This window comes from Bactrocera oleae, chromosome X (assembly GCF_042242935.1).
Source record: "Bactrocera oleae isolate idBacOlea1 chromosome X, idBacOlea1, whole genome shotgun sequence".
NCBI classification, from domain to species: Eukaryota; Metazoa; Arthropoda; class Insecta; order Diptera; family Tephritidae; genus Bactrocera; species Bactrocera oleae.
In genome coordinates this window covers 31,868,652-31,884,683 of record NC_091541.1, presented here as the reverse complement: position 1 = coordinate 31,884,683, position 16,032 = coordinate 31,868,652, and the positions used below count along the sequence as shown (strand labels likewise).

The 16,032-nt window shown below is 31.6% G+C and overlaps 1 protein-coding gene across 32 annotated transcripts in view; it reads right to left on the bottom strand.

Moving 5' to 3' along the window:
* Positions 1 to 16,032, bottom strand: part of bt (projectin protein bent) — a 110,495-nt gene that overhangs the window by 91,537 nt on the left and 2,926 nt on the right. For 28 of the 32 annotated variants that reach the window (XM_070112637.1, XM_070112641.1, XM_070112645.1 and 25 more), the window contains exons 2-9: positions 13,589 to 14,162; positions 10,389 to 10,419; positions 10,127 to 10,289; positions 8,562 to 8,703; positions 5,070 to 5,205; positions 4,131 to 4,331; positions 2,904 to 3,205; positions 147 to 367 (exon numbers count right to left, since the gene is read on the bottom strand). In XM_070112637.1, the coding sequence (XP_069968738.1) occupies positions 147 to 367; positions 2,904 to 3,205; positions 4,131 to 4,331; positions 5,070 to 5,205; positions 8,562 to 8,703; positions 10,127 to 10,289; positions 10,389 to 10,419; positions 13,589 to 13,901 (1,509 nt within the window). In that variant the 5' untranslated portion in view covers positions 13,902 to 14,162. Of the gene's footprint in view, positions 1 to 146; positions 368 to 2,903; positions 3,206 to 4,130; positions 4,332 to 5,069; positions 5,206 to 8,561; positions 8,704 to 10,126; positions 10,290 to 10,388; positions 10,420 to 12,356; positions 12,379 to 13,588; positions 14,163 to 16,032 lie in introns of all 32 variants that reach the window. The other 4 variants (XM_070112661.1, XM_070112669.1, XM_070112640.1 and 1 more) reach the window with 3 other exon arrangements.

Here is a 16,032-nt window from a genome sequence, read left to right as displayed (position 1 = left end):
TAATTTAAGTGTAAAATATTTAGGTATTCGTTTTTTGTATAAATGATTCTCTCGATTTTCGCACTCTTCTTTTGTCTGACAGTAGGATAGTAGAAAAGTTAAGTTTTTTTTTAAACTTTTATATTTAATAATACATTTTACTTTACCTTGATCTCTAAAGTCAGTTCGAAGGTGTCTTCAGCAATCAGAGTCGACTTGATTTTTATTTTTTTACCTTCACTGACCGATTGTGTACCTCTATACCAGCTAACTGTGGGTTCAGGTTTCGCTTTGCATCTGCATTTCATCGTAATTAGAGTTCCGGAATCGTTTGGTATGATTCGAGGTTTTTCGATGAATGATGGTGCAAATCCATTATCATTGCTGCCTGGTGTGTAATGAAATTATTATATGCTGATGTTAAAATAATTTATTTGTGATGAGAAGGTGCTACCAGCTGGTAACATACATATGTATATAAGATAGGCTCTACAAAATTATATAAATCCTTAATAGAGAACAATTAGTTAAAAACGTACAAATGCTTAAAAACGTTTATTTTACTTTTTTTATGAAATATTGTCAATTTGATACAAAAATTTTATTATAAATGAGTGAAGTACGGCACAGAGGGACTTCTTATATATAATATAGGTATTTATTTAACGAATGTAATATTAATAATAAAATAACTATACTTGTTTTCTAACACGAATATCTTCTATATATATAAAAATGAAACCCGTTTCCCGTTGTCACGCCATAACTTGAGAACGGCTAGACCGATTTTGCTGATTTTTTTTTGTAGGTTTCCAATACTCTGTATAAGGTTCTGACGGAAAAAATATTAAGAATATGTCTCAGATAGATTGAAAAAATACATTTAACTTTGCATATTTTAAAAAACGCGCGTAACGAATGTCATCGACATTCACAGCCATAGACTATATTGAAAGAGCATCGTTTGTTCGGAAATGTGGTTACTTAATTAAATTCTATCGCACTAATTTACTAATTTTTGAAAATGACTCGCCACAATTAAATGTACCGACTTTGACGGTAATATTAATAAGACATAAAACTAAAAATATTGCTTATCAAAAAGCATTAGAATAAACCTCAGAGCAGAGATGGGTATAGACAGAATAGAACTAACATCAATTCAAATAAATCTATTAGTTGCTTTCTAGAGCGCGCGTGTTGTTGAGCTCAGTGTTTACTTCAAAATGCCAAGTTCTTCGGTAGCGATTTGTAAAAATGTAAGTGGAATTATGAAACCCTATGGAATAAACACTATTATGGAAAAATATATATTTTTTTTATTTAATAAAATTATGAAATTAGTAAAGTCCTTCTCAGTTATGGCGAGACCAGGGAAAAAGTGATTCATTTTTATATGGAAAATATTATACAAGTAGATTCCAGTTTAAATTGAATAGGTACTCATACCTAAGATAGGACAACTGTCAGCTATACAAAATAAAGTAGTGCATCAAAGCTAAGCTATGGCGGTACGAAGTTCGTTATTTTATCGAGTATTTTATATATATGAACGTGGCATGCATGAAAAAGTCAGTTTATTTTGTAATGTTGCTAAATGATATAAGCGCATCTGTTATAAAAAAACGACTAGGTGCAAACGTATATTTATGAAAACGGTCTAGAATTATGTTAAAAGTTCAATACATCGTTTGCTTTAAAATTGCAAAAATCGACCTATTATACATCATGTAGTTTGAACAACTCAGAACTTGTATGAAATCACATATTAATAATTTAATACTTTTTGCTTTCTTCAAATTCACGTTATGATTTAAGTGGCAGCACTTTAAAGTTTAAAATTTAGTATGAAGTTAAAGTAGAACAATTTCAGTCATTACAAGTCCATATTTTTTACTGTTTAAATAAGCACACAAAAATACTCCGTATAAACGCAAAAATATCATCCAAGATATTCAAAAATAATCGAGTTGCTGGACACCGGCTAGTGACTTAGTTCGCATTCTTTCCAAAATTGCAGACTATTTTAAAACTACCCGAAATTAGTACGAATTTCCATAATATTACCAAAGCTATAGAGCTATTAATAAATATACATATGTTAGCGACAGGATCATATGAAGAATAGAAGTGTTGTAAATAAAAAAATTTTTTGAATGACATATTAAAAAACGTGTGAAATAGAAAACAACAAAAAAATTAAAATAAGAAATAACATTCTTTATAGTAAACGTAGTAAAAAAATAAAAGTTAATTGCTTGTCTTTCCAAAAATTGCCTTATAAATGTAAAGTCAAACTCCTAACCTTTCAGTTACAATTACAACTAGTTCATCATCATCAAAAATAAACAAAGTATGTACATATAAAGAGTTTTAGGAGATTGTAGCAACTATATATATTAAGCTTTATAATAAATATTCATATGCAAAATTTTAAAACAAAAACATGCATAGGGAAAAAAATAAATGTGGTATTGAATGGTACGTACTATGTATTAGTAGAAGTGTTTAGCGCTTTTCCTGTCAGTCAGGAAATACACCAATTTACAACTACAAATTCCTGTCTAAAATCCAACTAGACAGAAAACCCAGAAATTGGTACCATTTATAAAATGATTTTGCAATGGGTGATTTTGTTTTATAAATGGCTTATCTCATGTGGTCAACGCTTAAAAAATAACACTTTCTTATGGAGAGAGAAAGTCAAATGATTAGTTGGACTCCTAGTACACAACTAGTTGTTGTTGTGTAGTTGTTTTAACCTAGTTGATATAATATAACGCAAGGTTTATACACATACATACAACTATATAACATATTCATACGCTACGATAATAATTGTACATTTTGAGTTTTTAAATTATGGATAGCTATTATAACGTAAAGTTTAACGTACCAAAGAGGACGTATATTTTTTAATATACCTTGAAAATTCAGTGCTATATTAGCATTGCTTTCGCCATACATATTTACGGCGTTGCAACGGTAATTACCACCATCGTCCTTGGTGGGGTTTTGGATCTCCAGTATCAACACATATGTGTCTTTAGAAATTGCCTTTCTTGACATCTTTGTACGCTTTGAATCTTCAATTTTTTGATCGGCACAATGCCATGTTATGTCTGGGACCGGGTGTGCTTCTAATATACATTCCATTATTAATATGTCTTCCTCTTGTCGAATGGTTGGCTTTTTCGGAAAACGCGGCGATTTACCATCCGGAATTCTGAATTGATAATTTTATTTCGTTTTCTTACTTTAATTATTTCAAATAATTTTTTTGTATGGTATAATATCATTTTTACACATTATAAAAATGGCGGAATTTTTACATACAAACATAGCTATCACAATGCGTAGATAAATATGTATTTTCATTTATTTTGCTGACAAAGAGAAAGAGAAAAGTACTCATGCAAATGGAACTATTTTAAATGGACTAAGTATTTTAGATGAACTTTAAAAAGTTGAAAGTTAAGTTTAATAAGACACTGATTTTGATCGTTCAGTTTGTATGGTAGCTATATGCTATGGTGGTGCGATATCGACGGTTCCGACAAATGAGCAGCTTCTTTAGAAAAAGAGGGCAGAATTTCAGAGCGATATCTCAAAAACTCAGGGACTAGTTCGCGTATGTACAGACAGGACATGGCTAAATCAACCCAGCTCGTTACGCTGATCATCTTAATATGTATATATAGATTTTATAGGGCGTATTTTATATAGACGTTTCCTTCTGCGTGTTACAAAATTCGTGGCTAACTTAATACTTAATTCTCTGTTCAGAGTATACAAATCAAATGTCTTAACTAACCTTAAACACCTCAAAGAGAGAAACAATTCTCGATGCAAAAGGACAGTACGGAGTTAACGAATTCAAGTATTGTCGATTAAAGTGCTGCATAACCAACGTAGTTTAACTAAACTTTATTAATATCATATTCCATTTCGTTTAATTTCAAAGAATTTCATATCACATATTTTTGTTCTATAGTTACATGTGAATTGTTTTACTTATTTTATTTTATTTGTATTTTTGGTTGATTTATAATATTTTATATTATATATGTATGTATGTAAAAATGTTGCGTTTGCCACCAGAACCACGAAGTATAACTAGTAGTTATTTAAATTAACCTAAATTGTCTTACTTTTTTGAGCCGCTTTCAAAGTTTAGGTTGATTGTAGCCACACCTTCGCCGTGCTGATTTCTTGCACGTGCGCGATATTCTCCTTGATCACTTGAAATAACACTACTGATTTCTAATCGCGCCATGTGGTATAATGTTTGATCCAAAGATAAGGACACTTTATATCTTCCGCCTTCCTTGAGTTCCTCTTGGCCATGAAACCTTTTTAAAAAGGACAAGTCGGACGGCGAATAATGTTTTTTTTTCTGACAAGCCCAGTATGTAATACGTATTTTCATTCATCTCAACAAAAATGCAAGGATTTTTATTTGTTTTACTTTTATCGCAACGGTACACAAATTACACCATTAAAATTAAAAAAGCATAGTTTTTTAATATTTGAACCCAATAGAAAATTAATATCTATCAGTTCGCTAATCACATAATTTTACAAAGGCTGTCTTCGATTCACCGTTTCACTGATTACTAACTTTGCGCGCTGTTCTCTATCCAAAAATATTACATTTAAAAGAAACAACAAAGTTATTGCTAAGGTAAATTTTAGTAGATCAATTTACAAATTATAGTTTTAGATAAATTATATTTGTTTATAGAAAACAAACCTAAAAGGTTACTAAAACGATTTTGACCCGGAACGAAGAATGTATGAAGAACCAAAGAATGAATCGCAATACAATTGTGAATTTGGTTTGTTTGATTCGTTTCTCTCCAACGCGTGGTGAATCGAAGACAGCTTAGTTCAGGTCTAAACATATTTACATTTGTACATGTGGTCTATATAGATCGGTGCTAGGAAAATTTATTTTCATTTATTTCATTTTAGGTGGATCATAACTGAAATTCTTACATTTTTATTCGTTGAAGACAGTAAAGTACATATTTTCAATACTGAGTTTATATTTCAATTTTGTCATGAATATAGTGTATATAAGTTCGTACCACGTTACGGTTGGCTTTGGATCTCCGACACATCTGCATTCAAATGTTACATTGCCTCCGTCCTCACTTTGGCGTATAACTGGGCGCTCTGTAAATGTCGGTTTAATGCCGTCATCGGGCACCGGTGCTTCATCGCCTAAATTTATACATACATATAGATTGGATAGCTTTAACTTTTGAACATTTATTTAATCGGAAAATACTGAGCTTATGTATACTGACTTATTAAGAGTTTGGAACTTATACACTTTTTTTTTATAGTGTATAATAATATGTGTTTTCATAGGATATGAGAAATTGGAACACTATACATCGGATACAATATCGAGATTGAAAGTTCACACTTAACTAACTTCATTAATTAATAAATTTCAATGTATAATTTTAGATACCTCAGGTTTTCAGTTACTGAACATACATACTTACTAGTAAAAAATACATACATTCGTACTTATTGTTAAAAATCATATCTATACAATCTAAAAAGGTCTTGAAACCATAGAAGTATAGATAGGGCTGAACATTAGAGACTCACGCAATTCGAAAAGCTCAAAGGCGTATCTTAATGTGTCGGAAAAATTACGTAAAGTAATACATTCCTTATATTGGACTAAGTAAAGATTATGACACAAAATATATTTTACACTTTTTATTTGTGTACCACTTTGTACAAAACAAAACAAGTTCACAAAATGTTAAAAAAAAGGTATCGTGCATATCATCGGTATAAATGGTATACATCAACATTACTGGCATTATTCAGTGGACAGTTATCGTAGTTTAGAAGTTACGCTCATAACCGTTACAAGGGAGATGGGCGAAATAATCATCAAACCTACTTAAAATATATATATAGGTATATATAGTATATGTCGAACAAATGTAGTTCTGTCACAGATAACCTATTGCAAAGAGGTAAATAAAGCAAAAACCATTTACAACATGGGAAAGGAACAATTCACAATTAATAGTATTAAGATAATAAAATCACTTATAAAGCTTTAAAACTATTCGGGAGGGCGAAGGTTATCATATTCTGTGTATGGGGCAGGAGAAATAAACCGATTTCGACAATATCAAATGTATTGTCTGAAAATGTTTAAGTCGTTTAATAGCTTCATTTGTTACGGAATTATAATTTCGTATGTACATATTGTCTTTTAACAACATTTTGTGGATGTGTATGAACACAAAATGAACAAGTATAAAAAACGTTCTCATCTTCGAAATTCAAGTCCAAAATTTGTCGCAAATAAGGTAATCTAAAAAAGAAATATTTAACTAGGATCAGTATTTTCCAGCCACATTGCACACACAAAGTTACGAAATTGAAGTCCAAAATTTGTCGCAAATAAGGTAATCTAAAAATAATTATCCAGTCACATTGCACACACAAAGTTACATAATTGCAATACCTATAACTTGGTCTAGGATATGTAAAGAATTGAATTTTTTCTTGAAGCATAGTGAAATTATATTTTTTAGTTTAAACGACTTACATTAACATACATACTTAGCTATTTTATATATTGTAAACCTAATATTTCTGGTACTGAGTTTTGAAAACAGGAGATCAGAATATTATATAAAAAGAAATCGTAATGTGTGAAAGAAAAATGAGTAATGTGGAATGTTTTTAGTATTGTTTATTCTTTGTAATTTATTTTTCGTTTATATAATGTATATGAAACCAAGTTTTGGGCAAAACGTTTACGTTTAGATCGGAATGTCTAACTATTCTTTTAATTGTTTGGACAAAGTGAAATATTAAAAAAGCGTAAGATTAATCAAAAAATAATTTTTATCAGATAAACAAAAAAGTGTTTTCAACAAAGAAGGCACCTATTAGAATACAAGCGCTAGCCGAATATAAATATGCTTGAAGCGAATACACATGGTTAAGCTATTATTGCTTTGCGAAATGAATATTTACAACGCAATTAATGAGCTAAACTACCAATGGGTCAAGCCAAAATACATATATTATATATAGTATACTTGTATGATACATGTCGAACAAAAGTAGTACTGTCACAGGTAACCTATTGCAAAGACGTGTAAAAAAATCTTCTTTAGCTTTGAAACCGAAAAACTTGCCCGTAATTCACCTTATCTCAGGTCATAAACACATGTATCGTTATCTTAAATTAGCCTTGCACACCACACGTTACTAGAGTCAACAACTACCGCAAAGGATACGGAAATTATATGGTTGATCTACTTGTTATGAGCGAAATATTGAACAGGGTGGAAATAACAAGTATAACAGAAGGTGTACAACCAACTTGAACTACTATATGAAATTAGCTAAAATCAAAGGTGCGTATATATGTATTCCCAACATCTGAGCTCCGTAAATATGGAGTTCTTAGCATAAGAATACGTGTAGCATTCAATCCGATTTTGATTAAGAGGCCCTTTTAATGCCTTTGCAATAAAGATCGGTTATGAGTAAAAAAAGCAATTAAAGGAGCGAGAATGCGAATTATGAATTATCGCGGGCTACGTGTATTCGATTTTCGATTGTTTTGTAGCGTTAAGTTGATACCATATGATTCGTCACCAGTTATGACCCTCATGGACTAAGTCCAGCATTTCCTGAGCAATGTTACCGCGACGCTGTTTTTGGTCGAAATTGAGCAATTTTGGCACCCCACTCATACCCAAATCATTGGGTAAATCGAATGGCACGAGACAATCGATATGTTTCGTTCCTCAGCAATTTTTCTAATGGTGATTCGACGATTGGCCAATACTATTTTCTTCACTTCATTAATGTTTTCATCTATTTTTGATGTGCTCCGGCGTCTGACACGTTCTTCGTCGTTCACAGCTTTCCGACCCTTTGAAAACATTTTGTACCACCGATAAACATTGCTTTTGTCCAAGATAGCTTCACCATATGCCACAGTCAACATTCGGAATGTGTCCCTGCACTTAATTTTGTTTCTTACACAAAATTTTAAAAAATTCTTTGATCAATTTTTTGGAATAAGCAAAAATCGAAGACGACCCAAAACGGCTCCAAGCAAAACAGCTGTCAAAAATTGACTAAACATTCAAAATGGCCGACATTCTCAGCATAAGTAAGGGATAAGAGTACCAACATAACGCTACATAACAATAGAAAATCGAACAAGTAGCCCACGAAAATTCAAAACTCGAGATACTTTTTGAACAAGCCTCGTTTAGGGTCGCACTAAGCAATACGTAAGGAAACATAGTGTAAAAATGCAAAGTATAAAATGTAAAGCCGCATTATGCAAGAAAAGATGGAGTGATATTGTGTTTTTTTAATAAACACGGCTTAAGGTGAACTGCATCGAAATAAGATAATGTTGTACTTAACTTGATGCTAAAAATTCTAATTTATATGCTTTGAAAAAAGAGCAAACGCTATTCAATATAGATATGTCTTAGTTTTCACAATATGTGATTATAAAAATTGAATAATTTCCTTAATATTCTTAACTGTGTTAAAGTGTGACTTACTGTCGAAGTTCAGGCTAATGGTGGCATTGCTCTCTCCGAGCTCATTTTTGGCGTTTACTTTGTATTTTCCAGCATCTTCAACAGTGACATTTTTAATTTCTAAGGAAGCAAAGTATGAATTTACATCTTTCTGAATTGTCATCTGAAATAAGTAAACAAACATAAAGTAATGAATAATACTACATAGTCGATACATAGACAAATAATGAAAGTATTAAAAATTCATACCATATACTCGTATTACATAGATTATCTCTCATTAGCTGCTGCTTTCTTGTGAAAAAAATTACACGTAAAAGCAACAACAAAGTTATCGAGTTGAATTCGTACAAGAGAGTACGTGGATACCTCATTAAAGAGGTAAAGCCGTTATCTTAAATGCTACCAAGTTTAATTCTGCATATTAATATCAGTTTTATTACTGTGAATGGTTCATATGACAAACTTAAGGCTTAAAAGTAATTATAGTAATTTATGGAAAACCAAAACAAAGGGTTAACAACGTTTTTTAACGCGAAAACAGGATCTATCCACTATGAAAGAATCATAACACTATTGTGCATGCGTCAGGATTGCACCAAAAGTGCTGCACGTTTGTTTGAGCTTTTGGTATAGTGCATGATAGTGCACACGTATATTCGCTATATAACGGGTGTTTTTTTCGAGGTACAGAACTTTAAGTTGGCATTACTGTTCAAGATGGCGACCGATTTAGCAGCTGCCAAGTGATTTATTCTCAGTTTAGTTTGGCAATTCATCATAAATAGACCCACGCCTGAACAACGCTTGCAAATACTGCAATTTTATTTCGAAAATAAGGTTTAGTGCGGAATACGTATCGCGCACTACGTTCATTTCTTTTGTTTAGCGATGAAGCGCACTTCTGGTTGAATGGCTACGTCAACAAACAAAACTGCCGCATTTGGAGTGAAGCTAATCCTCAAGTGTATGTCGAAACACCGTTACATCCAGAAAAACTGACTGTTTGGTGCGCTTTATGGGCTGATGGAATCATTGGTCCGTACAACTTTAAAAACGATGATGCCAGAACGTTACAGTCAATGGTGATCGGTATAGAGCCATGATTACTATCTTTTTCATTCCTGAATTGAACAATCATGATGTCCAGGAGCTGTGGTTCCAACAAGACGGTGCAACATGTCACACAGCTCGTGCCACAATCGATTTATTGAAATACACGTTTGGCGACCGCCTAATTTGACGTTTTGGACCTGTGAATTGGCCTTCAAGATCTTGTGATTTAACACCGCTAGACTACTTTCTGTGGGGTTATGTAAAGTCATTGATCTATGCGCATAAGCCACAAACGCTTAACCATTTAGAAGACAACATTCGCCGTGTTATTGCCGATATACGGCCACAAATGTTGGAAAAAGTCATCGAAAATTGGACGTCCAGAAATCATATTTAAAATGTAATGCCACAAGATTATATTTCGGTTAAATAAAATTCAAGTCAACCGAATAATCCATAGTTGTTTTATTGCAATTTCAAGTTCTATAACTCTAAAAAAAAAAACACCCTTTATATACTCGTATACTCACTTTATGCCTTGACGATTCCGTAACGGGATTTCCATTGTGAAACCAGCTAATGGTTGGTATCGGATCTGCATTGACGCGACATTCGAAGAGCAGACGTTTTCCATCATCCTCCTGTCGGATAGCGGGCTTTTTCGCGAAAGTCGGCGCGAATCCGTCGATTTGTCTGTTATAATACCAAAATGGTTAAAAATAATCAAAGTAATGGAAATTCCAATAAAATAATGCAAATTAATGGTTGAACATGAAAAAAAGCGGAACTTACCGATCAGAATCACTGATATCAAATTGGCCATCTGATGGTTTTGCGCAAAAATTAAACAAAAGAAAAGCAAAAAGCAGTGGTAGCATAATATGTAAACAAGTTAGATTTTAAGAAGAAAATAAAAATGTAGTGTTAATATCTCCAGGATCAGGATATGCCTATGTTGATGTCGATGTAGATTAAGAATAAGAAAAGAATTGTTTCAACAAAAAATTATCCCTTTCATAGACGATAATAGCCAGCTATGACAATTGTGAAAGAACTGCAGTGGCAAGAATGCAATATTATCAATAGTTGTCTGTAGCTACTGCTATTACTTGTAATAACCACTTATATAAAAGTGCCGCGACAATAGTGACAAAACAAAATTGCTCCATTTTATTTATATATTATAATACATTGCGTTCCTTTGAAAACATTTTAATATTTTTAAAAACTAAATTTTGAAAGTTTAGGTATTTTTAAATGCAGATGAAAGTAAGTATTTATACTAACAAAACTATTATTTTCTATAACAGCCTATTGTAAAAGTATTAAATTGGGTAAATACTTTTGAGCATAAAGTTCATCGAAACTGATATTTATAAGCACTGATTACTGCTATTATACTTTCGCATCTTCTTATGAACCTAATAATAGTTTTGTTCACCCAACGGTTATTTACGGCACCTATCTCTGTAGGCAAATATACAGTTATACACATCAAAATGATCTGGATGACAAGATGAGTTAAATTTCGCATGTTCTCTGTTCTTCAAAAATAGGTTTAATGTATGTGTATATCTCACAAGCTACTAAAGCTAAATAAAGAAAGCTTAGTCAAAACATTTTTATCAGGAATTTATGATACAAATTACACAGTATTCGACCAATTTGAACAAAATTTGGCACACACCAATTACATTACAGCTTCAAAACGGTCGAAAACGGACTATAACCACACTGGTTTTCCATATAACATAATGCTAAATTTCATCTGATTATATAATGTTACAACATATAATACTCGAATATATTAACCACCAGTGAACACGTCAGAAAAACCTTTCAACTAATAGTACCCTAAGTTTTAACTAGCTTTCAGGTAAATATGGTTGAAATCAGACCATGGATGTCTTCATACCGAAAACATTCGGATAATCTGCGAATCGCCTTGGTACCAAAATCATATGAAGAGCGGGCTAATACTTTTAGCCCCCATATACTCAATACAAGGATTCCGAATATAACGGTTTCAAATAAGCATAAAAGTGAGTTTGTTTTCCTTACCATACTTCTAATATAAGGTTTTCCGCTCTATGATTGCCTTTTTCCTCATATACCCAATTACTTAAATTTCGTCCCTTTAGTTTGGTTTATATCGGATACTATTAGTCCCAGATATCTTAATAAAATTAAACGAGAATAATGCATCATTAATGTTCTTTTGCGACATAGGCGTAGGCTATTTTAGGATTTTTTTCATATGATGGAAATACTTCCATAATTGATATTTAGGGTAATAGCTTAGCATTCGATAACTTTTCTGTGAAATACGAGCATATAAAAAAAATCCTATTAAAATAAGAATATCGTTCATAAGTAAAATTCATTAAGTTAATTTTGGGTTAAACTGTAACATTACAAAATATATATATTGTGGCATATGATGTGAAGATATTAACACCTCTGCGATTTAATATTTAGTGCGTACATGTGTAGTTTATTAAAAGAGCAATGGTTCGGCGCTATAAGCAAAAATCTTCAAAGGATAATAGTTCTTATATTAGCCGTATTTTGTTGAAACCAAGTTGTAACTAGAAAGAATAACAATTTGTTATCAGATCGGATACCGCTCAACTCATACAGTAAAACATTTGTCGTTGCTGTAGATGTGGTTTAATATACAATAATATATCAGTTAGCGATTTTTGTAAGTGAGGTACAAAAAAATACGGCTAATGCGACATACATAAATTTGTTGCTTACTTTTCTTTTGGTTCGTCAGCGGCTGTTCATGGACAAAAATAATGCAAAAACAGTTAATTCATAATTGATAAATTATTATAAATTTTCTTGACTTTAATGAAGTCAATTGTCACATATGTATATAAGAGTAGCATATAAACTGGGTTGCAAATAATGCATTCAAAAATAATTGAACTATCATTTGAATTAAATTATTATTTTTTATTTTACTGTCCCGAAAATCTTAATAAAAAATAATTTTTAATCCTAAATACCAAATTGAAAAAAAAACTGAATCCCAAATACGGGAATAAACAAAAATTTTAACACCAAAACCCGAATTTTTGTACCGAATTAAGAAACTGAAAAAAAACTTGAAATCCAAGCATATAATTAAGAATTAAGAAAGGAAATAGTTTTATAATTAGCATTGTTTCGCGCTTGTTCGTGTCTTACTATTTTGAACTAGAGTTCACACAGAGCCATCATTTTCAATACATACTCTAGAGCACTGAGCTTACACATTCAAAGGGCTTATATTTTAGTAATTCTTAGTTCTGATTTCAGGATTAAAAATTAAATTTTCAATTTTCATTATGAAATTAAAAAAAAAATACAAATTTAAGTCCCAACATCTTGAAATATATTCAAATAGTGAGATTAAGTATTCCCTCAAATGTTCATATTTTGTATCAGTTTCTCAAAAATCGAATGTTATTTTCAGAAAATATATTTTGATAGATATGATTGAAGGCAACTATTACGATCTCTAATTGGGTATTTCCACTACGTAATATTAGAAAGGTTCTCATAAAACTCATCGTATAAGAAGACTGAATTATTGATCATAGGAACAATTTGATAATTACAAAAAATTTTAAATTATATACTTTCATAAAGTAGGACATGTTCTTTTATTCAAATCCCGCTATATTTTGAAAACATTAAACATATTTAGCATTAAATAAATAATATGTATATTATGATACGATTTTAAATAGTTTCTTTACGATTACGAACACCAACATGAACACTTTCGAATTTCAGGTATTATGGAAGTTACATAAGCTTTAAACGTGTAATCGAATTTTGACATGTAATCGAATATATGTATAATACACATTTCTGATTTAGAAAAGCCTTATATGGCAAAACACCTGGGTTTGTAAGTATTAATATATGGTGTATAGGTCTTTTACCGCAGCAGTTCTTAGTATAGAGCATAGAGAACATAATAGATAAGGCATACTTACGTCTAAAATTTAAGTTGATTGAAGCTGAAACCTCCCCTGATTTATTTTTTGCTTTAACTTTGTACAGTCCAGCGTCTGCTTCAATGACATCATCAAGTTCTAATATAACTGTGAATTTGTTATCCGCAATTGGTTGTGTTTTGAATCTAGTTCTTTCATTTTCTGTTAACAAATTGTCACTGCGATACCATTCAATGTCAGGCTTGGGTAACGAAAGTAGCTGACATTCAAAAATTAACCTATTGCCATCATCCTCTTGACGAAGTTGTGGCTTCTTTACGAAGCTGGGAGCAAATTCTTCAGCAACCCCCATGCTGAGCGTTTAAAATAACAGAAACACCTTTGCAATTAAGTTTTTAATTATTATCCATGTGCTCTTTGAAATGGTATGCACAAATTTGGACTTTCTTTAGTAGATGTGTGGACGTTGCTATCGCTTTTTCGAACTTTATTTGAAGCAGGTCAGAAACTTCAGTCAGATGTATAAATTTGGTTGGGCCTTAGCTAAAGATAATTTACAGATTTCTCTTAAATTATACGCTCTCTCACTCTCTAGTAACGACGTTATTGCGACCTGAAAATATTTAAAATAAATTAAGAGTAGTGAAATATAATATGTATAAAATTAAAGTAGAACTGCATTGTATAACAATTAAGGAAGGGCTAAGTTTGTAACCGAATATCTTATACTCTGACAAGGATCAAAGGCTTAGAAATACCTTCAGGTGTTTCAAAACTTTATATCATAAATTTTTTCTTAAAAATTAGAGGAACCCACATGTATTACAATCATTTGGTGTATTATTCACTTATATCATAGGTCATAGACTCACTAAGCTTCATTGCTATATTTTGCTTCATGTCCCAGATATTTATATTAAAAGTTAAGTCAAATGAGATAAATATTACATAAACTGTGGAAAACGTCAAACAGAGGACAGGAATTTATTATATTATGGATATGAGGTTTAGATTAAGGTCTAGACAAATTCCATTCAAATTAAGCGATAAGCCATAAAATTTTTAAGAAATTGTATGCACTTAATTTCATTTTAAAATCGGAAATCACTATATCGGGTATATTGGGGCTGGCTGATTGCATTAACCGTTGGCATTACTAAAGTGTACTCAAGAACATGTTTCTATGCAATTTTGTGAAGATAATTCACACACTGACCGACATATTGGACATAAAGTTTGCTGGAATAATTCGTTATAGCTAGTAACCACGTAATTCTTGGACCGATTTCACAAATTTTCGGCATTAAACTAAATATAAATATATATTTTCATTTAATTTTCTTTTAAAGATACCTTACATCTTTACTGATTTAAACGATATAATGCCAACTGAAAGTTTAACCTTTTAATATTATACTTGTATTAGGTATATGGGAGCTAGGGCAAATTTTTTGCCGATTTTATTTTTTTTATCACAAAGATAAACTGTCATTAAAAAGAGATTCGCTATGAATTCCATTAAGATATCTCACATAAGTTCGAAAATATTTATATATTAATTGAAAAAGCACATGACATTTATAATTGTGTTGTATGGGAAGTAGGCGTGATTTTTGTCTGATTTCGTTCATTTTAACACCGTAATACGAAATGTCAAGGGAATATCCTGAACCAAAATTGATTGAAATTAATAAGGAGGTCCCGAGATATGGAATTTCTTCTAAAGGTGGGCAGTACCACGCCCATTGTTCAATTTTGTCACGTGCTTCTATGAAGTCTTTCCGTTTAAGATGCGAAAATTATTGCTTTTGACGTATTTAGTTAACCGTTATATGAGGAATGGGCGTGGATATAATCCGATTTCACCCAGACTTTCACAGTGTTTAAGGAATGCCAAAAGGAATCATCTCCAACAAGTTTGGTTGATATATTGTAGCTTTAAAGGCTTGCGAGATATATACATTAAACCTAGTAGGGGGCGGAGCTATGCCCACTTTACAGTTTTTTATCTTATTTCAAATTTCAGTTTCAAGTTTTTTGTCTTAAATAGGAGCTTAGTTATGGCACTTAACAGGTTTTCGCTTGTCAAAGGTCCGATTATACAAATCTAAAATGCTATCCTCCGAATACCATGGAACATGTGTACAATGTTTAGTGACGATATTTCAATTTATACTCAAGTTACAGCTTGCACAAACAGATAGACGGACCGACAGTCACCCAGATTTCAATTCGTCTCGTCATCCTGTTTAACTATATACATATATATAAATCTATATCCATTTCGATTAGTTCCAGGTGCTCCAAGCAACCGTTAGATGAACAAAACTATTATATTCTAAAGCAACAGGTTGCGAAAGTATAAAAAGTGTACATGAATGTACATCCTTGAAAAATGTCAAAATATGTTTGATCTTTCTTTGTTTCTGCGCAGGTATACGTGTCTATATAGATTTGAACCAAACAAAGAGCTTTTGTTGACA